The 23,847-nt window shown below is 38.2% G+C and overlaps 1 protein-coding gene across 1 annotated transcript in view; it reads right to left on the minus strand.

Annotated features, from left to right (window-relative positions):
- The window catches only part of LOC122800048 (slit homolog 3 protein-like), a 2,083,326-nt gene that overhangs the window by 1,741,923 nt on the left and 317,556 nt on the right, over positions 1 to 23,847 (minus strand). The window contains exon 4 of the mRNA XM_044069531.1: positions 995 to 1,066. Within this exon, the coding sequence (XP_043925466.1) occupies positions 995 to 1,066 (72 nt within the window). The remainder of the gene's footprint in view (positions 1 to 994; positions 1,067 to 23,847) is intronic.

A 23,847-nucleotide genomic window follows, 5' to 3' on the forward strand; every position in this document is an offset into this window, starting at 1 on the left:
CACATTAAATGAAGTAGAGAGGGTCACTTCAATTAAGCAGTGCAAACTACACAGCAGTAATAATACATGCAGGATCTAAATAAAGACTATGAGAATGTAGCAAGAAAATATGTTTTATGCTACAAGAAATTCTATTCCAAAGGCACTATCACTCAGAATAATTTACAGAAACTCAATGAATACATTCAATATAACCGTGTTACTTACTGTATTTTACTAAAACAATTTTCATAAACCAAATAATACTCAGTAACATCATTTAAAAATTAAATGTCAAGATATTCTTCATTGGCATAAACAACAATTAATTTAATCTTTGTGCAATTGTGATGGAATGGAGGATTCAGAGAATTTTAACCCTAATGTTCACTCTTACTGACAGAGACAGTATTTTGAAGTAAAAAAAGAAATGCAAGTCCTTTGCAGTTTTTTGAATCCAAGTGTATGTTTAGCAAAATGCAAAATGGTACTGAAGTAAAACACGACCAAATCATTGTAACTGCATGAAACAAAACACTGCATTTTGATAGCTTTCTAATGTAACTAGACTCTACAAAACCCAAGTCTGTTAAACCTCGAAATCAGATTTCAGAGGCAGCAGTCTTCCATTCTCTTAATTTGCATTTGTTATAAACCCATAACACAAAGCCTTAATTCCAGTCATACACTACAGCTACATTAAACTTTCTATGGCTAATTTATTACACAACTAGTGGACACTTCACACTGAAGAATAAATTCGACAAAATGCAAAATGAACAATTTTATCATTTCGGCAAAAAATATTTCTTATGAATGGTACTGAAGTTTTGTTTATAATATCATTTGCCAGATAAAACAATTATGGATGTCAAAGTGTACCGACCTTCACCTTTAAAGACAACTACACCAATTAAATGGATAAACTTCTCAACCGGAAAATCTTGATATATAGTTTTAGGATTCACACAGTGCAAAATACAAATGCATTATCTGCCAATCAGTCATTACTTACAGCCTTGCAAGCTTTGGGTTGCTCTGGAACAACAATTCTGGAAGAATCTGTAATTTATTTCGGTTGATGCGCCTAGGTAAAAAAAAAAATTATTGAAAATACATACAACCCATGTGCAAACTTATAAAGATATATAAATGCTGTCCTGAAAAAAAACAAAACAGCACAGCTTAACTTTTGTTAGGAGACCAGTCACAATTCGTAATTTCTGCTTTGAGAACAATATAATTTGCAAATCAAAATAAATTATAATGCATACAGAGTTTAAATCTATGAATTTTTGTTCACTACTGTAGATTTTATTTGTGATTGTGTATATGCAAACACATCCGCTTTAGAACAGATGTAAACAGCATACTAGAAGGAAAAACAAAAAATTAGAATGGATTTCATGGTGTTACAGCACAGTAGCCTTAACATTCACTACAGAACAGAAATAAAGTTCATTAAATATACTAAGCCATACAACTTTCTTAAAGATTCATATGTAAGTACAAGGCTAGCTATCATTGCGGGACATTTCAAGCCTAGCCAGTTTCCCCTTGTGCTCAAATTAACCTATCCCATTTGGTTTGAGATCGGCCTTATCCACCTCATGGTTGAGAATTATAAATTATCCCTTATTAGAATAACTGGGATCATACCATAGATAATTTAAGTGGACCCATGAATGGGATAAAGCATTTAGGAGCTGCACCTGTCCATTAGCAGTGCAGGGGGGCAATCCTGGGGTAAATTATCTGTTTTCCATGAATAGATCCCAGGTGCACTTCAATATGGATAGGGGTAAACTTTGATTTATGTGGATTGAAAGTCTGTTCCAGAGCAGTATTATCCTCTGTGAGATATCAATATCTCTCCAAACCATTCTGCTGATGTTGCAGAAGAGGTTTCAATCCCTAGTTGAATATTTCTGGTGCAGTCTGGCTTTCTTAGAGGGTATCAACAGATGCATATCTATCTGACATGAATGGGAATGGAAAGACGAGTTAAGCCATGTCACTTATGTATATCTTCACTTTATTGCAATATCACTCCATTCATTAAGTTTTATTTGCTTGAAAAGTTGCAATTTGAAATACATATTATAGACAGAGCTGGCCTAGATCAAGCCTCACTGCAGCATTCATGCATCACATGGACAGACAAAGTTATAAGGTCACCATTGATTTTGACACATGCCACAAAGCCAAAATCACTATGGTGGCTATGTGAGGCCCAGTGTCACAAATTCATTGGTCAAGCTATGATTCTACCCTCATAATATGCAACAACTGTGTCCTTTTATCTCAGAACTGTATGTTGAAAGCCACCTGTAGCATGTGTAAAATTTACTTCACACTTCTGGTATCCACAAGCTACAGACGAAGAGTTGTGATATCAACTCTTTGTAAAGTATGGCAATGACAGAGAAAAGATGATTTAATCTGTTAGGGTTTATGCAAACTCATAAAACACAGAGAATGTGTAATGTTAGGTTAAAGAAATCCTGTACATATTTGTATGTAGGTATGTAACTTTTACACATATCGACATAGTCCTATTTTTTCATGAACTAGAACGATAAAGTATAGCTTTGTAAGATCTTGCTATAACAATAGATGTCCTACTTCTCACTCACTCCTGGGATATCCTAATGAGAATGGCCTGAACATCTGGACTGCATACCAAAGTCTTTACAACTTCTGGATACCTTAAGTCAGACGCATGTCCTGTGTGCAAGACGTAAGGTACATATGTGATGCATGAACACCTAATCCTCAGAAATTAAGTGCCTCAGATGAACTAGAGCAACCACTTAGGAAAGTAATCACTCACATCCAGGAAGGGAGGAAGATGAGGATTAAAAAACAGCGCCTTGTCCGGAAGGAAAACAGCAGAAAGTAGCAGGGGTAGTTGGGAGGGACAGAAGACTCCACCAGTGAGAAGTAGGACATCTACTTTTACAGTAAGATCTTACACAACTATACTATGTCTTTCCTTATCACCACTGCAGTAGTCTTTACTCCTGGGAGAGTACAAAAGGCACTGTAAAGGACGGGAGGCGGAGAATGCAGAAGAGCCCTCCAAAAACCCATGAAGGATATCCCTGGCAAAATTCACCCTGGCCCTAGAGATGACATACAACTTGTAATGTTTGGTGAAAATGTGAACAGAAGGCCAAGTAGTAGCTTTCAAGATGGATCTAGTATCCAGCCCCGTGAATAAAAGGACCACTGCCATGGTACAATGTGTGGGAACAAAAGAGTAAAGCTGCTTGTCATGAAAAGAATAGCAAAAATAAATGGCCTTAGAAATCCAGGAGTTGGTGGTTTGCTTAATTACCACTACAGCTTGAGCTTGAGACAAGGCAATAGAGGAACCAGATACTCCAGAGGGTGGCAGTGCTGAAGGCAAAGAGTTCTGGGATACCACTGAAATATCCTCATGTGGAGTTTGGGAAAGGGACTCATGGGAATGGTGGATGCTAGGTACCCCACAACTCAGAGAAAATCCCTTGCAGGAATGACTGGAAGAAGAAGAACACACTGGAAATAAGCAGTCAAAGAGAGGACCTTTGGAGATGGGAGGCAAGCCAACATTAGAGTTGTCTGAATCCTGCAACCCAGAAACACTTGGTCTAGACAGGGAGTGAACACAGACTTTTTGAGATTGACTGTGAACCTCTTACTGTGCAGAGGAAGAATTACAAAGTGCAGATCCTGAAACAGGAGCTGCTGAGAGTGGCTTGAATCAAACGGTCATCCAAATATGGGAATATCTGAATTCCCTGAAGTCTGCAGAAGGCTACCACAGGGGGCAGACATTTGTTAAAGACCCTTGGAGCTATAGAAAGACCAAAAAAGCAAAGCAGAGAAAAGATGAGAGGAAGAAAAAGAAATGTAAAATTTTCCCTAAAGATGAGGTAAATAGGAATGTGGAGGTAAGTATCTTTCAAATTCACAGATACCAGAAAGGATAGAGGAAGCAATACAGGAAAAAATGTCTGAAGAGGCAATATCCTTAAAAAGGAACCTTGAAAAAGGTATTGAGAAAAGACAGGTCTAGAACAGGCTTCCACAATGCTTCCTTCCTGGAAGCCAGAAACATCCTGGAAAAAATCCTGCTGAGACTAGTGGACAGGCAGGATGGTTCCCTGTGCCACCAGATCCTCCAAAACCAACTAAAATGTGGGAACTGATAAGGAGGAGGTGGAAGAAGGCCAGAGGATGGAGTAAGGGACTTCCAAGCCATAAAATAACCATTCTGGATAATGGCTAGTACCGAACTATCTGTGGTTATCTGTTGCCAAACAGGAAAATAAAAGAGTTAACCTGAGGGTTAGAGGAATCTGTCTGAGGGGTAGGAGTGGCTGAATGTCAAATACAAGCAGATTTGACAGGGAAAGAAAGGTTTGACTCTTAGCACTCTTCTAGAAAACCTCTTGCCCAAGAAGGCTGTTTAAGTTTCTGATGAACAACAGAAGGCTTAGAATGATAGTTTCTCTGTCATATGGGAATGAGAGAGACAAAGATTTGTTTCAACTCCTGCATAATATTACCATTATCCTGAAGAGTCTTAAATAATTCAGCCACAGCAGTGTCAAAGAGATTCTGGTTTTCTAAGGCAGAATCCAATAATATGGCCTGGATGTCCTCAGTGAGACCCTGGAGGTATAACCAGGAATACCTCCTCATAACAGATCCAGATGCAGCTGCCCTAGAGAAGGCATCAGCAGTATCATAGCTACAATTAACAGAATAGCAAGTCACCTGAGAAGCACAGCTCAAAAGGAAAAGTTCGGGAATCTTACTCTGTGAGCCAGGGAAATTACAGACAATGCCTCCAATTTGGGATTGAAGAGCCAGGACGTACCTAGTCACATGGGTCTGATAACTAATAGCCATGAAGGCTAAGGAAACAGAGCTACATACTTTTTTTAACTATGCTTGTCCATGGCACAGCCACAGCAGATGTGTGCTAGGCAGCTCAATGTCAGCCTCCAGCTGAATCATAGCAGAGGCAGTAGACAGTGGCACTGGATGGTCCTAAGATTCTTCATCCAACCGAATGAAGATGCCCAGTGGAGGCTGGACAGCAGCAGGATCAGTTCTCACCTTTTTTGGCTTTCTTTTTAAGTGTTGGCTGAATATCAGGCCAGGTGGATTCGGGCCATGGTACCCTGAGCCAAAAGCTTCAATTGCTGATTTTCCAAGTAAATTGAAACAGATGACAGATCACTGTGGAGTATCTTAAATTCCTGACAAATCTTACAGTCTGCACAGTTGTGGGTGGCACCCCAACAAAAATGGCACTGTTCAAATGTAACTTTATGGGAAATCTGCCTCCCACACTCACATTTTCCCTTCCTGAATGACGTGTGTACCAAGGTAATAGTTAGAAAAAAAGAAATGAACCAACCCCAATGGGGCACTTATCTGTAGAAGGCTAAGTAGTGGAACCAAGTCTGTGAACACCTTACAGATTAAATTCAAACGTAACATTTGGACTGGCGGCAAAGAAGTTCTGAGGATTAGGCACTCATATATCACATATGTACCTTGCATGTAGGACTTACTTCTGACATAAGGCACGTGGAGGATGTAAAGGTTTTAGTATGCTGGCCAGATGATCAGCTATCCTTGGCAGGATATCTCAGGAGTAAAGAATACTGCAACAGTGACAAGGAAGGACATCATGTCTGTCTGTGTCTGTCTCAATGTCTATACACATGCTTGTGTAATTGCCAGTATATACAACTCGATCTATTCCTAATATATGTGTGTGCTTGTTTCTGTGTGCCTTTGTACTTCTGTTTTTGCAAGTCTGTGTTTCTTTCAGTGCTACAAAAAGATGTATACAAGTGTGTGTGTGTGTGTGTGTGTGTATCCAAAGATTTTTCACAATATTATAATCAGATATATACATATGTGTGTGAGGGGTGGTTGGAACACGACTCCAAACCAAATGAGAACACGTTACCCACACATGAAGTAATATGTTCTTCAAAGAACATGGATGAAGAATTCACTCTACCACACAATCTCCAATATTAGATGATTATGTCTGAAGTTTATTCTTCCACATATCATCGCCCAAAGACTCAGTAATTTACTTAAAGTCTAATTTTAAACATGAAATGTTCAAATTTTCAGGTATTTTAAAACATATCATTTACTAAAACTGTAAAATTCAAAATGCTACCCTTGGATAATTGCTTTCTCAATGTTTGTATGTTCAAGTATGTTAAAAATAGCCAACAAATAGTCTTTTTTTCAGTATTTGACTAACAAGGGATGTTCCTACTTCAAGGTGTAAATAACAATGTCACTATTGTTGGACCTACACCAAGATGATCCTTGTTTAACTGTTGTCATCTGTATTTCACATAGTCAATCTATTCCAAACATAACACAAGAAACATCATCTAGTTATTTGGACAAAAGACATAATTGGGTACCACTAAATCACTAAACAAATTTAGAAAACAACGACTTTGAACATAGTCAACTTCTTTTCATAACACAATATAAAATTGTTAAGTGTTGCACAACACAGTTATGGCTTATATAAGTCTTCAGATATTTTCCATATTATCTGTCTAGCGATATACAATTGATATATAAAAGGATATAGGTTCATAGGTGTGTAACAGGCTAATGGCCCTGGAGCCTATATAAGCCTAGCCCAAGAAGATTCCCTGGCATCATGCTGCCCAAAGTTAGTTCCCAGTGCACCTGTCAAGCAAGGCCACTTTAGTGATCCCGGGGTGACTTCCTATTGCCCATCTACTCGTCAAGATTTCTCTTAGAGAGCCAGTGAAGTGCTCTGCTTGATGTGAATGGGAAGTTTATTCCAGAGTATGTTAAGTCTCTGGGTTAGGAACCTGCACTTCCAGCATGTTCTGTTTATTGTGGTAATGAGGTTTAGGTCCCTAGAGCGTGTGGCACAGAAGGATTGGAATTTCTTTAGGTGTAGCATATCTAGCAGCTCTGGGTCAGACATGGCTTTGTAGGTCAAGCAGAGATTGCCTCTAAGTAGGCGATAAGAGACAGAGTATAGCTGGAGTTTTTTTGAGTGTGTCAGTATAGGGCATGTGTCTAAGGCCTAAGATCCTCTTAGTGAGATATTTTTGTGGCCTTTCCAGTTATTGTAGGTGTCTAGTGAGGTACATACCAAATGGGGCGTTGTATTCTATAATATGTCTAATGAGGGACGAGTAGAGAGGGATTATGACCTCTTTCTTCCTGGATGAAAAACCTTTTGTAATGAGATGTGCCACATAGAAGGTCTTTCTGACTACAGTGGCAATGTGGTTTCAAAGGAGGGGTTGCTGTCAACCTGTATCCCCAGGTCTCTTATCACACCTTTGGTGTTTAGTGGACAACCACCTATGTGGTAGTTCATGGGCACCAGATTTTTTCTGAAGGGAATGACAATGCACTTTTTGGCACGGAGCTTAAGGCCAAGGCTCTGGAACCAGTCACTGGTGTCAGTGAGGCCTTTCTGTAGAATGTCTACATCAGTTGGAGAATCAGTAATGGCTCCCAGGTTGCAATCATCTGTGAACTTGGTCCCTTTTTGTTGACTTGAACTTCAGAGAAGTAGATGCCAAACAGGAGAGGACCTAGGACCGATCCCTGTGGGACACCACTTGCAACTGGATGGTAGTCAGATTTGGAGTCCGCTACTTTCACAGTGTTGGGTCTATCAGTGAGTCACTTGGCAACCCATCTTATGACATAGGGGTTTATGCCTTGTTTAGTGAGTCTATCTATGATTCCTGAGTGAGGGATGGTGTCAAAGGCCTTGGCAAGATCTAGGTAGGCTGTGTGAACTACCTTGCCCTCATCCACAGGTCTGGTGACAGCCTCAAAGAAGTCTATCTGGTTGAGCAGGCATGATCTACCTTTCACAAACCCAAACTACGTGGGGTCCAGAGTTTGAAGATTCCCTAGGTCCTTATTTATAAGGTCCATGATGATGCACTCCATAGCCTTACATATCAGACTCATCAGACTAATGGGGCAGTAGTTCCCAGGGTCTGTAGTCGCTCTTCCTTTGTGGAGAGGAATGACCATAGGAGTGCACCATTTGGTAGGAATAAAGCCTGAAATGAGGCTGCGATTGAACAGGGTACTCAGATGCAGGGCCAGTTCACTTTGTAATTCATGTAGAACACAGCCAGGGATATTATCAGGTCCCATGGAAGCTGTATTCTTGGCTTTGGACAGTGCTGTGTTTACCTGTGTAGCTGTGATAACAGGAACTTGGCATTCCTCAGGTATTGTGATAGGCCAATATGTTGGCAATATCAGTTGGTTCTGTATATGTATTGCCATTGTGCTGTAACTCAGAGCAGATCTGAGTATTGCCATGTAGATTCTTGACATAACTATAGAATGCCTTGTGGTTGTATTTAGAATCTGCACCAATTTTGTTTTCATAGCTAGATTTAGAGGATTTGATGCTGGATCTCAGTTTTTTGCTGAGGCTAACAAGGGAGTTTTTCCAGTCTTGGGAATTCACCCTTTTCTGCAACTGTTTTTTCTGTTGTAGAGTTTGTTTATGGTGGGAGACCACCAGATTGGCTTCTTTTTTTTTGGAGGAGAACATCTTGGTTCTATTGGGTATGGCCCATTCCGCTGTACTTATGAATGGGCTCATACAGTGCACTGATGTATGATTCAGCGGTCATGCACCTATTTTCCATTTGCATGGGTGTCTTGAAGTTAGCTACGTCTGTTTTTAGAAGCCCAAAATTGGCTTTGGAGAAGTTTTTTACAGTGGTTTCCTTTGTGGGTGTGTGGGTGGGATGTGGATATCCATGGTGATTAACTTGTGGTCAGATCTGACCAGGGAGGAGTTGACTACTGGTGTAGAGCAATGGTCGTCCATGTTAGTAATGACCAGGTCAAGGATGTTTCTACCTCTGGTGGGGGTAAGAATGAGTTTGTCCAGGGCATTGGAATTAATGAATTCCAGAAAACGTTGAGCAAATGTGTTGGTACATGAGTAATTTTCCCAGTTAATGGAGGGGTAGTTAAAGTCTCCCAGTATAAGGGTATTGGGTTGTAAACTAATATTTTCCAGTGTGTTTAGGAATGTTGAGTGGGTGCCTTGGGACATGGTGGGGGATCTATAGCAGGCTACAACCTGGATTGCAGTTTTACCCAGTGTTAGTTGTACCTGAAGCATCTCTGATGTGTTATGTTGGGCTACTAGTCTGGGAGGTGTGCATATCCTTTATAAATATGGAGACACCACCACTTTTGGTGCATCGGTCCAGGTTTAGGGGCAGAAAGGTGTGGTATAAATTATAGCCTGGTATTGCTGGGGTGCTCTCCGGAGTCTTGAACCAGGTCTCGGTCACTGCACAGATGTTGATGTTCGCCATTTTAAGGAGTACTTCGAGCAAGTGCATTTTGAGATTTAGACTTCTAGCATTGAGTAGCATAATCCTCAGATTTCATTTGCTTGTATGGTGGTAATTTTGTCTTCAGGACATTGCCTAAAAATGGCATTATAGGGGTGGCAAGAGCCTTGGCCAGTATCTGGAATCCCTGGGGTGACAGGTGCAGGCCATCTCTGGCAAAGCATCGAGGTCTGTTGATCATGTCATCCCAGGCAGATACTGGATCCCCTTAGAATGACATCAGAAACTTAGCCAGTTGTTGAAGTCAATCATTTTCTGCTTGTACTGTGGTATAATTCTGGGTGATGGTAGGATGCTACTCAGAGCTAGGGTCATACCTGCCTGGGTTACAAGATCAGAAGCTCCTCCATGTCTCTTTTCATGTTGTCCAGGGAGGTACATCTCAGGTCATTCACACCAACATGGACAATGCCAGAGTCATATTTGTACCTGTTGTTGAGTGGCCTAAATGTGTGTGTTTTGTGGTGGATCCACCCGACAGGCAGCTGACCGTAACTTTCTCCTTATTCAACCTAGTGAGTGGTACATCAGTGTGCCTTACTATTGAGTCACCTATGACTAGTGTATTGGGTAAGTTGTTTTGCCTTATGGGCTTTGGTTGTGTGGCAAACTGTTTATGTGAGCTATGTGTCTCATGGTTTATGCTGGGATGTGGTGGTTGTTTGTGTTTCTGCCTCGGAGGTCTCTGTTGTTTGGGCAGATTTTTATTACAAGCCTCCACAAAAGTAGGTGTCTGTTATGTGATACTATGTAAAGGTTGTGGTGGTGTTAGATATGGAGGACTATCTGTTGAATGTGGTGTGGTGCAGGTGTTAACCTTCTACTCTTGACTGGATAATCCAATCTTGGCTGGAGAGTGCTTGGCTTCCAGTTTGCCTATATATGTGCATCTCTCACAAGTCATAGTGTTGTGAGGTAAGAGGAGAGGGTTGTCTGTGTACATGAGGCAGTTACTACACTGTCTCAGGATGCCCAAGCTCACCAGGTTGACAGGATAAAGCACAGGGAACTGACCCTTAGACATGCCTGGATATGAGCTCACTATATTAAGTACTGAAGCCTTTTATAGGAAAAATGTCACTCAAAGTGTCTGAGTCTGTACAGAGCACTGCCAAACACTCGAGGGGAAACTAATACGTAGACCCTGAAAATTTAAGGATGGATATTATAAGTTAGGAAGAAATCAAGCAGTACTTAATAAAGAATTAGCTTGTCAAGAATGATAGAAAGAGGGGAGTCACATGAATGGCTACTGCCTGGCTACTATTAATGCTGGTTTTAGTACAGCTTCACTCTGTTCTGATACAATACTCCTTTGCTTCTTCTCTCACTAGAAGCAAAATGTTAGCACCAATCCCAAGAACAGAAGCAGGCCACGGCCTGTTTTGTGATCCACAGTCTTGTTCCAGATGTTGCAAGGGTCTGCAAGCTTGTAGCCTTTGTCTGGTAGATGCTCGAATAGCAACCAGACCAATCAAGCACGTTAAGCACAGACGCTCACTCTCCAACCAGAAAGAGTCAGGAATTAATGCACTCTGCTCCTACTCTCACCAGGATCAGAATATAAGCACAGATTCCAAGCCATCACCTATAAAGCATTTGTTAAGCTTTCTGGTGATCAGCAGACTCCAGGAAATAATGTAACTGCACTCCTTCTCTCACCAGGAGAAAACAAACACTGGATGAGTAAAAGAATCACCAAATTTAACACACCTAAATGATGACATATCTCCATATTCCTTGCATTTACCCTGAATCAGTGCATACTTATCTCCATATTCCTTGTATAGATAAGCATGCATCTACCCTGAATTAGTACAATGATTATGGCAGAACAGGTACAGTTAATGAACAGCAATGCCTGCAGAATTCACTAATAAATGACTGTTTGATTAACTATTCATAAATTAAGGTACAGGCTACCTCTTACTTATAATTATTCTTAGCTTAGCAAATATTTTAGATCCAGGGTCTAACTAAAAATTTCCCCCAGTCATCTCTATAATTTGCACCTGGACTACTCCTCATAACATTTGCTGATCTATGCATTTATTCAAATGATAACCATAAATAAAGATAATGACGTTTTCTTTGGGTAAAACTTTTTCCATCCCTAAAATGTGCATTCTAGCAATTTTAATAGTTTATAGTTTCATAATCAAGTACTAGGCTAGCTGCCCTTGTGGGCTACTTTAAGCTTAATCAATTTCCTTTTCAAAGGTGAAAATCAAACTTTGCAACTTGTGTCTGTGAGGTAAGCACCTTAACCATTACACCAACCCCCCACATTTTTGAATGCAAACTGGAATACAACAATCCTCAGGGTTCCCAGTAGCTGTAAAGTACATTGCATTTGAGGTCTTTGAATATTTTTCTTTCAACCAGGAAAATACTTAACAATTTTTATAAAACACAGTTTCACAAACACGTGTGAATGAATAAACTCCTATTCAACACGGGGAAACATAAACTTAAAATGATCATGATCAGAAGAGCATTCATAAATCATTCGGTGTGATAGCTGCTCCCTTTGTAACACATTACTGACAACATGTGATAAAGGAGACAGTGCAAACAAACAATTGTACTAAGTAAACACAAGCTGATGATTCTGGCTCCTCACAGCTTGCTATAAATGCACATTTTACTTTCATGTCTGTAGAGTGCTTACTCAGGAAAGTGACCACCTTACTGTCACTGCTACATGTGAATTCCACAGCAGTATGATATGAATTTCTGTATCTCTATACAATGCACTACTAGTTTCACAAGCAGATAAAAATACAATTCCTTTGATGCGACCACTTTTAAGTCATTATTCAGCACAGGAAAAACTAATTAAATGAATATATAATAATTCAACTGACAGAAATTTTAAAATAAGTGTATACATATCTGTCAAAGACCTAAGCCTACTTTATGTTAACGACTTTGTATTTCCAGTTTGTTACAGTTTATCATTTTTATATCACAGTAAAGAAAAATGCATATGAATGCACTTCTGCTAGATAACATTTGGATTTTTAAATACGTTCGTTAGGAATGAGGTCCATTTGTTATAATACACCCAAAATGACCAGTATATACAGATCTATCACAAGTCAGTTTATCAAAAGGTGAGTTAATTGCAAATAAAGAAATATGACTTGATTTCTCAAAAAAAAACAAATTTTAAGTTGTAACTTCCTCTAAAAATCATTCATTGAGGCATCAGCTTCTGTACCCATGGACTTACAACAATCAGTTGTGCAATCATTGCATATTTATATGAGGAATGTGTGTTGAGCACTTGGATGTCCCATTAGGGGTAAGATATCCAACAGTGGAGGTATATACATTTTTATATTATGAGGCCTCATTAAGCTCAGATTGTAATGCATTTTAAGTTAAATATATATTCTAGAATATATATTATGTGAGGTGATCGGGAATACATATACTTACTCAAAACCATAAAACCATTTGTTATGCTCAATATTATCAATCAAGATGCATTACAAAAAAATAATGTTCATGCAGAAGTCCAGAAAAGAACAGAAGCCAAGTTCTAAGTTTATACTGTGATAATAAAAGATGAAACTTTCCTCTCACCAAAACGATTTTCACATAATTATGTTACTTCACGTGAAAATAACCTGGGCAGGAATGTCTACAGGAAAGCTGTCATAGTTTTAGAGCAGCACCAGTCATGGATAAAACATGTTTGGATAAACACATTTTTTTTTCACATCTCATTCTTTAACTAGGCAGTCAAAAGTCAATCTAAAACATCCCCTGCCATATTGTAAACCAACATACCCCCCCTCCCGCCACACACAAAATACCTTATCTACTGTCTGATTTCAGTTTCAGTGTTCTAGCTTTTCTGCTTTTGATACAAATCCTAAATGATGAACATGGAAAACTTTTCCCAGGGTAACACACCTGTTATGTTTAGTAACAGTGCAATACACTCAAAACAGAAGAAACATATTCTTTAACAGTTCAGTAAATTTAGTTAATGTCCATTTTACATATTCTGTCTAGTTAATATAGAAACCTGCAGTGAAATGCAGATGCTGCAGTCAAACTTATAGAGCTCTCTATTGTAGGTGTTTGCTACATGGTACATTAACATACATGCAATAAAGGAAGATTGTTTCCTAGGTTTACAGAACCAAGAAAGACATGCCGTGTCTCTTAGAAAAAGATGAACATAGGTATGGTACTAGGCAAGTGATCATAGGGATCATGAGATGCTTACCCATATATACCACTAAGAAGATGCATTTAAAAATTCTTGAAACACTTTTCTTAATAGTGCTCATGTTCCATATTAAGCAGGCCCTTACATGATAACCTTGAAGTAAATTTTTACCTACTTAAAGAATTTACCTGGCAGAAGAACCAGACTCAGCACTAAGTAACCTATGCAGTCACCTAGGGCCCGTTAACTGGGAGAGGTCCCTGATGGCTGGGGTGGCTACCACAAAATTTACAATGTAATTAAAACATAAATTACATTTCTTCTTTAAGGGCATTCATTCTTCTTTAAGAATGCAGTCCATGTCCCTGCACATACCTGCTGTTGTTTCTTCTATTCCATGTCCATATGTGGAATTTAAACACAAAACATAACAAATGTTTCTTCTGGGCATGGAATTTATGTCTGCTTCTGACCCATGGAATTATGATGGGGGTAGGATGTGTGTAATGCCCTAATTATGGAAGGCAGGTTAGCTAATTTACTTAAGCTCAAACCCTGTACCTTATTTACAGAATACAAGCACCTGAATCTTCTACACCAACTACCAGACTACTGAAAGTTTAGTTTGTGTGATATTTATAAAATAATTGAGTTTCAGTGCATTTTCAAGGAATTGTTAGCTTCAGTTCATTTTCAAGAAATATTGAGCTTTGGTGTATTTTAATGGGAAAAGAAGTTTATTTTTGCTCATGTTAAGTCTGTTTTCAATGTGCAACCTTTTTGTTTTGCACATGGTCATCACTGCTTGTGCTGTAGAATTTGAAAGCAGTATAGGAGTACAATACATAGCATACTTGTTTTTGATGCAGAAGGCTGAGGGTTCTACTCCCACACTATGTAGATGGACTGCTGATACTGTGTTGTACTTTAAGGGGGTGGGCTCACTCCAGTCCTGAATGTGTCCTCCCTTTGATGAAATGCCTAGTAACTACAAACCTTTTATCAGACTGCCATCCATTCCCTATTGCAGTATTACCAGCTTATCATTTTTTTAATGTAACATAGGCACTTTATTCTTCAAGGACATCAAACACTGAATTTGTAGATAAAACTCTGAAATACAAAGTTGTTTGTTAGCAGCAACCTTTTCATTAGTTACAGTAATCATGCAATATCTTACCAAACATAACCTTCTAACTCCTACTCAACACGGCTTCAGACCCAGACATAACACTATCACGGCGCTCTTATCCTTTCTCCACAGAGACTCTCTTGCCAGGGATGACCACAAGCTAGTTTCATGCCTATTTCTGGATATGTCCAAGGCATTTGATACTGTCTCTCATCCTCTCCTTTTAAACAAATTACAAGAACTTAACTTCTCCCCTGAAGCTGTTTCATGGTTCTGTAGCTACCTCTCCAATCGAATCCAATCTGTAAAATGGCAGTCTGCACTCTCACCACCTCTACCAGTCAAAATGGGTGTTTCTCAAGGCTCTATTTTAGGGCCTTTACTCTTTAATATTTTCACTAACAAACTCTTTCTTCCTCCTCCCAGTCTTCATTAGTTCAATACGCTGATGACTCATCCCTTACTACTACTATAGCCAGCTCCCTCTCTGAACTCCATTCTGCCACCCAAACTGCCTTTAGCTCAATCAAAACATGGCTAACTGACAATCAGTTCATACTCAATCCAAAAAAAAGAACAAACTGATACTGTACCTACAAAAAAATCTGGCCTATATCAAATCTACTTTCACTATTCTATCTCTTAACAACACCCCCATACAAGTAGAACCTAGCACCAAATTCTTAGGAATTACCATAGACGATCGATTGAAATTTGATATACATATCAATAATTGTATCAAAAAGACCCATCAAAAACTCGGACTCCTCTACAGATCTAAAAAAGTCCTTTCCTCTGAAGCCAAGATTACACTCTCTCAATCGCACCTCCTACCTAGTCTTACGTATGGCTCACAGATCCTTACTAATCTTGACTCAACCCTTATCACCAAACTTGAAACCACCTACAATAAAATTGCTTGCTTTGCAGCACATCAAAACTATAAATCCCATCACTGCATCTCTCTAAAACTAATGAACTGGTTAGGACCACCTCACCAACGTTTACTCTCAGCTCTCCATTATTCACTCTATCCTTTACTTGCCTTCATATTGTCCAACACTCATGCCACTCATCTCCTACTACTCTCCCTCCAGACAACTAAGAAGCTCTAACCAAAAGTTACTCCAAATCTACAAACTCAAAACTAAAACTGGATGTAAAATTTATAGCTACCACCCATCCATGTCTTGGAATAAACTGCCTCAAGAGATAAGGTCCCCTTACCAACCCAAAAGTATTCAAAGCAGCTTTAAAGGAACACCTCAAAAACCACTGGTACTGACACTGCAGTCAGCCACTGTAAACAATATCTACTCTATCCCCCTTTCTCTCTCCTCTAACCTTCATAATATTCTACATTACATACCTCTCTCTCTTCTAGGTCCACAAGTTCTCTGTCCTCAATCTCCAGTCTCATCTCAAATCTAATTCTACCTATATAACATCCCTATTATGTCTAGCCCCTTCCTTTGACCACTTTTTCCCACTGTCTCTTATTTCCAACCTCCCTCCCTCTCTCCTATTCTTGATTCTTAACCCCCCCATTACCTCCACTCATCTCCACAGTTTACTTCTATACTATGCCCTGTAAAGCCTTACTGCTAAACTACTGTTTAATCTTGACTGTAATATGTTGTCTTTCGGCTTTTCCCGGTTAAGGGTCGCCACAGCGGAACTCCGGTCTGCTAATGATTGGCAGTAGATTTTCACAAACGCCGAGGTGCCAGCTCGAAGTTCAACCTTCAGCGAAGGCACACCCATTTGCGCATGTCTTTCGAACACCCACCCGTGGGGAGGACATGCAGACTCCACACAGAAGGCACTCCCCGCACTTCTGTAATATAAATATTGTAAATAGTATTTTCCTTACTCTATTGTCAGAATATGATGTGTAATCTGTACACTAAACTGTTACTTTTTGTACTTTAATGGAGCTTTTCTCCCCGGGTCACTGCTGAAAAAGGGCTTCTGCCCAGCCAGACTAACCCGGTCAACAAATGTAAAATAAAATAAATAAATGAATACAGATCTCTTTAAAGTGAAATTATTCTGATAACTTTTACTTCTGCAGAGATTGTACATATTGATTGATATTGAGTTGTCTTTCATGGTTGAAATGTTCTGAAATGTGAAGTCCTGTCATTATTGGTTCATACATTTTGTTTCATTGCTTACTGGTAAAACATTCTAAGCAATAAAGTTAAAACACACTTCAACAAGTGGTAATGTATTATACAAGGAATATAATTTAATCCAATCAGTAGGTGAATCAAAGGGGCTATATATTATATATCTGAAGCTTCAAAATTTTGAACCTCATATGTTCGACAACATATGAGCAAAACCTGAAACCTCGAATATATAATAAAAAAGTAAAAAAAAAAAACTTACCTTAACGCTCTGAGCAGGGGGGCAAGCTCCCCTGCACCCTCACACCCCCCCACTTAAATATATCAACTCTGAGACTACACTTCAGCACTACAACCATACATTTGTTTTTATGGTGTTACACGTGGTTAAATTATCTAAGAGGGGTGGTGATATAACTAACTTAACTGAGTACAATGAGGCTAGATGGATTATTGAATTAAGAGCAGATAAAGCCCTGGGAATGAATTGGGTTATTCCCCTTACGCTTGCCCTAAGAAAGAGGAGGGTTCAATACTGAATGATGATTGGTCATGGCTTATTTAAAAGTGAGTTTATGTATGTTAGAGGTTGTCTGATGAAGGGTTGAACCTGAATGCGCTTACCTGATTTTACTCAATTGTTATTTTAATAGACTCTGTACGTATTTTATCAGCTTGGTGGTTCAGTGATTTTTTGGTTTATACTAACAATGAATCCGTTCTTAGTTAAGTGACAGGTATTTTTCAATAATGCCATTTAGACAAAATAGTTGTAAGGCATGACTCTAAAACAAAAATAGGCATTTTATGGCACACATGTCAAAATACTTCACACATAATGTTTTCACTGTGAGAGAACTATCTGCAGGTTTGGTAATGGGCAAAATGTATATTGCTTGGCAAGCACTGTTTAGGCACATTACTTAGAAGCCATAGGCAGTGCAAACTATATGCCAGATACACCTTGGGGACATTACATTGCAGACATAGGTTGGGCATACTATGTGGCTGGCATAAGTTGTGCACATTACATTATAGACACAGTTTAAGCATATCAAATGACTTGTTTTAACTTGGGCACATTATATGGCAGAGATTGACAAGGTATATTACATGGTAAATATTATCTGGACTCATTACACAGCAGGCTGCAAAATCTCCCTCATTGGCCCACTGGCTTTCATTCCACTAGTTAATCCTACATCACCAGCATCACATCTTAGAGCTCTCTTTCAGACCCTATAAATCAGCCACAGTAATATATGTTTTGAACAGAAATACAACTCTGACTCTCAACATCAAGTGAAATAGCACACCATGTAAAATATAGCATTTACCTGAGAGTGAAAACTCTTTCTTTTCATAAATTTCAGCCTACTTAAGATATAATCTAAAGCGACGCTGCCCAAATCAAACTACATCAACTCAATCATAATGCAATGTTCACTTAAAAGTGCAGATCAAGCGCTCTCATTTGTAGTCCTTAAAATTGTGATTCTGTCAGCACAGGGAGTATTGTGATTTATCAGCACACAGAATTACTGTGATTCTGTCAGCACAAGGAGCCTTGTGATTTATCAGCAAACAAGAGTACTGTGATTCTGTCAACACAAGGACTATTGTGATTTATCAGCACACAGAATTACTGTGATTCTGTCAGCGCAAGGAGCATTCTGATTTATCAGCACACGGAGTACTGTGATTCGGTCAGTACAAGGAGTATTGTGATTTATCAGGAGTACTGTGATTCTATCAACACAAGGACTACTGTGATTCATCAGCATATGGAGTACTGTAAGGGCAGTCAGTGCCCAGAGAATGAGGAGTAAGAGGATTGTGGCCTGTTCTTCCTTAGATTGGAGGGCTGTGAAAATTGCAGCTGGGTTTATATCTCTTGGTGGGAACAGGAAACAAACTACAACATTTAGTATAATGACAAAGTTGGTGGATGTTCTAAGAGCAAACGATGTGTTTAATATCACTTCCACTCTTGCCATAGCACAGATGCTAGAGTAGTAAAAAAATATTACATCTGTGTCTGTATGATGACTTGACTCCCTTCGGCCTAGATCCTAACAACAGAGGGAAATATTTGTCACACAAATAACAATATGATGAACAACATATAGGAAAGTCAAGCCAGAGATTTACAGTAATGCTGGGAACAAAAGGAGACAACTGGAGGGGTAAGAAACTGAAATATATTGAACTCTCCTGAGACTCTACTGGATAGAAAGAAGCTAGTGAACAATACCTCTGTTTTACAGCCCAAGGGCCAGAGTTCAATCCTCACCTGTAGTTATGATACTGTATGTTTGGAATCTGTAGGTTCCTCTCATGTCTGTATGTTTATTTGTCTTTTTCTTGAATACTCTGGCATCGTACTGTCCTGCAAAATCTCTGGATACTCCAAATTATCTGCATTTACCACATTTATCCTTACCCACACTGACAGATATATCAGCATGGTGAATCTCAGCAAGTACAAATGCATCTTTATTCATGAGCACACTTATAATGTCATTAAGGTTAACTGACCTGCTCAGACACATATGTAAGATTATACTAAGTAAAAACATATCCACATCTACAAATCTTTTTGGCGGCTCATAATCACATTTTATGTCACATGCTGACTACACAGTAACAAATGAACAAGAAAAATCATACATCACATTAAAAAAAAGTTGTGCTGTTGTGTCACATATGAGCTATGAGACTTTCAGCCAATGTGTTATAAATTAAGAATAGAGAAACAAAACAGACTCAGGCAAAGACTAAAATAATTTAAGTACTTTCATTCTTTTACTTAGCAGAACTTCATCAGAAAAATTAAGAATACTTCTCCTAAATCTATCCCTAAACTTTAGGGTGATCTCCAACCCCTTAAGACTTAAATTCTTCATACAAATCAGTTTTAGGACCTACTTTAAACAATATACTAAACCAGCCCTAAAAATACTTGAAGGAGAGAAACAGATTTATGAAGAATATTAGTGACACAGTGGATACAGAGGTTAGGAATCCTGGATAAAAGTGGCTTAACATTCTTACATGTGAACATTTCAGCTGTAGAAGCTGTTGTAGGATGTGATTTACAGAGGAAGTAATCAACATCTCTATGTGGGAATGAAGAAGGAAGATGGGAGAAAATGTGCGGAACTTAAACTGTCTCTGCTCACCATGAACACATCTATAAGCTGTTAACTTTGATGTTCTTCATATGCGACCGTTTCAGAACATAATGAGAAGTAGCTCCGTGCAAAGATCTGTAAACAGCGACCAGATTTTTCACTGACAGAAAGAGTTTCATTGTACAAACTTCTTAGGCAGAATCCTTTCATGTGCAAAGGTTGGTTTTGCACCTACTTTGTAACTCCCAGTGTTTCTGACAACCTCTAATTTTCTAACCATCGCAAAAGCACACCACAACCAACCCTTCTCTCCATCTTTTCCTGTGGCGCTTCAGTTCAGAAGACATATATGGTGGGAATTCCCTTTGACCATATCTTATTTTAGTGGGTAGTGCATTAGTGCACTTTTACCATAATGCCTTGGGCTAGGTTACAGAACAATGCACATCTTATTTCAGTCAACTTAATATTATATATTTTAAAGTAAAAAAAAATTTAAATCGAACACAGACATACATGCACAATATAAACATGCACAATATAAGCTAATACATGCTTCCTGAGCAATGAAATGTACTAAAATTTAAAATTGCAAAATCCTGTTCATTTTTTGGTTTATGAAGTTATACTTCTTTGATTAAGCTTGATATTTTGTAGGGCTGGGCTTTATTTTTAAAATTGGTGTAACCATCAGTGTATAATTACAAGTATCCTGTGTGTACTCCTGGGATGAATTATTAGTTGCTTCAGATTACTATAAGGTAACAGTGAATACAAAACAGCATGTTTCCTGCTAAAGAAAAAATGGGTATGCATATTTCAAAAGCTTGCAAGTATGCCTGATAGTTCAACTCATATCTGACAGTTGGGACAAAGGATTAAGGTTCTGAGCTATTAAAAAGCTGCTTCATATAGTCAAATGTGCACGTTTTATTCCTTCCACTGTCATGTGACTACTTGTGTGAGTATGAACAAGTCAGTTAATCAAACACGTGCTCCCAAATTACCCCTGAAAAGGGACACTTGTGTCTAGTGAATTTACCTGGTTAACAGATGAATAAAATAATACAATAAATATGTAACAAATTAAAAAGCATGTACATTTGAAAAACATGCAACTACGTCTGATGTAGCAAACGAGAAGCTAGGGTCATCACAGTCCTTGCAGAGCACTTAAGAATGTTATTCACATGGATTTATACTGATCTTGTCACAGAGTTAAACAATGAAATATGCAAAGCCCAGAAAATGACAATCACGCAGTGTTTAATAAAACATATTTTCTTAGGACTTAGTTGACAAAATTGATTTATATATATATATATATATATATATATATATATATATATATATATATATATATATATATATTTATATTTATATACATGTCATAATATATATATATATATATATATATTTATATTTATATACATGTCATAATATATATATATATATATATTTATATTTATATACATGTCATAATATATATATATATATATATATATATATATATATATATTTATACATATTTATATGTTCGAATTTTATTTTATCTTTGTGAGATATGTTTTACATGTGATATATATATTGACATATTATTTGCGTTGTTTTAAAGAGGTGATTGCTGCTGTATAAGGATTGGTTACATGTTAATTGATGCTTTTTATATATGACCACTGATTTTTAGTCATTTTATGGTCTGATGAAGCAGTTGTGAAAGCACTTATTGTTGAATAAATTGTATTTTATGAACTTTTAGCTAGTGTTTTATTCCATTGACCTCCTTGTTTTATTTTTTTGTCTATACTGCCAACGGTTTATTCATCTCAGCCACAGCATTCTGTCACATGTGTTTAATATTTTCTTTTCTGATTAACTTGTTATTAAATTTAATAAATAACTTTTCAATTGTGGAAGGATACAGGCAACAGATGGATGAATGAATAGTACCTGGATTGTAAGTGTACAATATAAAATTGTGCATACATCCTAGAGTCACTTTTCTAGTAAAACTGTAATCCAGCTCAAAATGCTGTTTTAGCACTGTAAATTGTATCACCAGGTGACTCACACTAACACCAGTTCTTCATCAGAAATGGTTTGGAATCATAATATTGTGAATGCCTACAAATGTAATTGAAAGTCTTCTGGTAGCCTTAACTCGTGAAATGGAAAAGGATCCAATGACCTAGGTGATCTGTCACTGAGAAATATCACTCTAGCTCTAGGAGTCATCTTCTTCACTAATAACCACTGGAAAGCACAGACATGAAACAGTCACTAGCTAAGCGGCAAATCAGGAAATTAAAAAAAAAAAAAAACAGGAAATGTAACTAATGAATTATCTAGGAGACGGCCTATGGCTTCTTCATCCATTAATCCTCGAGTGTTCTTCACTGTTCAAAATAGAGTCTTGCACTGGTTTAGAAAAATAATGTTTTACTTTTTCAGTTAGCTTTTACAAGCAAACATATTCATGTGACATTTTATTAATGGGTACTCTAGTTACATGACCATGTCTTGGTCTGTGGGTCTTTGCTGAATGTTTGCAAAAGTGCAGCCTGTTTGACATCCCCAGAGTGTAGACACATTGACTGCATCTACAATTACTGTCACTGTATGGAGACTTGTTCAGTAATCAGAAAGGAAATGAACTACAATGTTTGTTTTATTTTAAGTCCCCATACACAAAGGCACAGGTACAGTGGAGTGGACAGGGCAGTCACCTAGAATACTAGGCATTAAGGGGAGTAATAGGCAAACTCTGATCAGGTGGTACTGCATTCAGGGAGTGATACCTAGCTGTAGCAAAGCCACTTGTAACATTTGTTTTTGTATTTATGCTTCTAAAAAAACTGTCATATTAGAAAAATATATTATTTTCTTCACTGTGAAGAGTCACAAGCAAGAAAGACAGAGTGACAGGTTATATTATAAGTAAATACTGAGAGGTTACTTGGTTCAGACTTGGAACCATCTCTGAGTTAGATTTCATCTATGTCTGGCCTTCATTACATATTCCTTTACTGTAAGTCAGTCAACCATTTACCTACATTAAGCAGATTTTTGACGTTTACTAATCTGAGTACACCACATGAAGGAGCTACCTGCATTTAAAGCAATTACATGATCAATATTAAACAGACCTATATGTGAGTTTCAAATTTCACACAGAATTCAAATATGCACTGTTCCATTAATTAAGACATCTCAGCCATGCCCTCATCTGCTACACTTCATTTTCTGCTGAATGTTTCTTGTAATAACCGCATTCTGATGTCAACTACAACATTTTCTAAATGTTTCAGGATTTCCAAGTTATCAGTCATCAAATCAGTGAGATTAACATGCTGTAATCCATGGAGCCACAGAAAACACTGAGTGCTGCATTATCCATAACAAACTAATTTCCTTAAAAGGCAGAAATGCTTAGCTAAGGCGTGTGGATCGGTTATGACCTTTGCAAGTGTAGAATATATGTGACGGTTCTGATAGAGATTGCCACTTCAGCATGCTCTCTAATGAGAATTTTTGCATTTCACTGATTGCAGTAAGAATAAAGAACAAATATTAAACCAGGCCACCCCTTGAAGAAGCAGTGGGCTACCCATTGGATGTGATGTGATCAAGGAGAATGTTACCGAGACTTCTATGTGACGTGACCAAGGGGAATGTTACCGAGATTGTTCTATGTGATGTGACCAAGGGAATGTTACTGGCACTTTTCCATGTGATGTGACCAAGGGGAATGTTACCATGTTACTCACAGTCTTCCTCACCATTTTCCAGGATGGTGCTGACATGTTACTAAGAGTTATTGGATCCTAGTACCTCTGTAACTATGGTCATGCAG

Source organism: Protopterus annectens, chromosome 4.part0 (genome assembly GCF_019279795.1).
Source record: "Protopterus annectens isolate FY-2018-M chromosome 4.part0, PAN1.0, whole genome shotgun sequence".
In the NCBI taxonomy this organism is placed as follows: Eukaryota; Metazoa; Chordata; order Ceratodontiformes; family Protopteridae; genus Protopterus; species Protopterus annectens.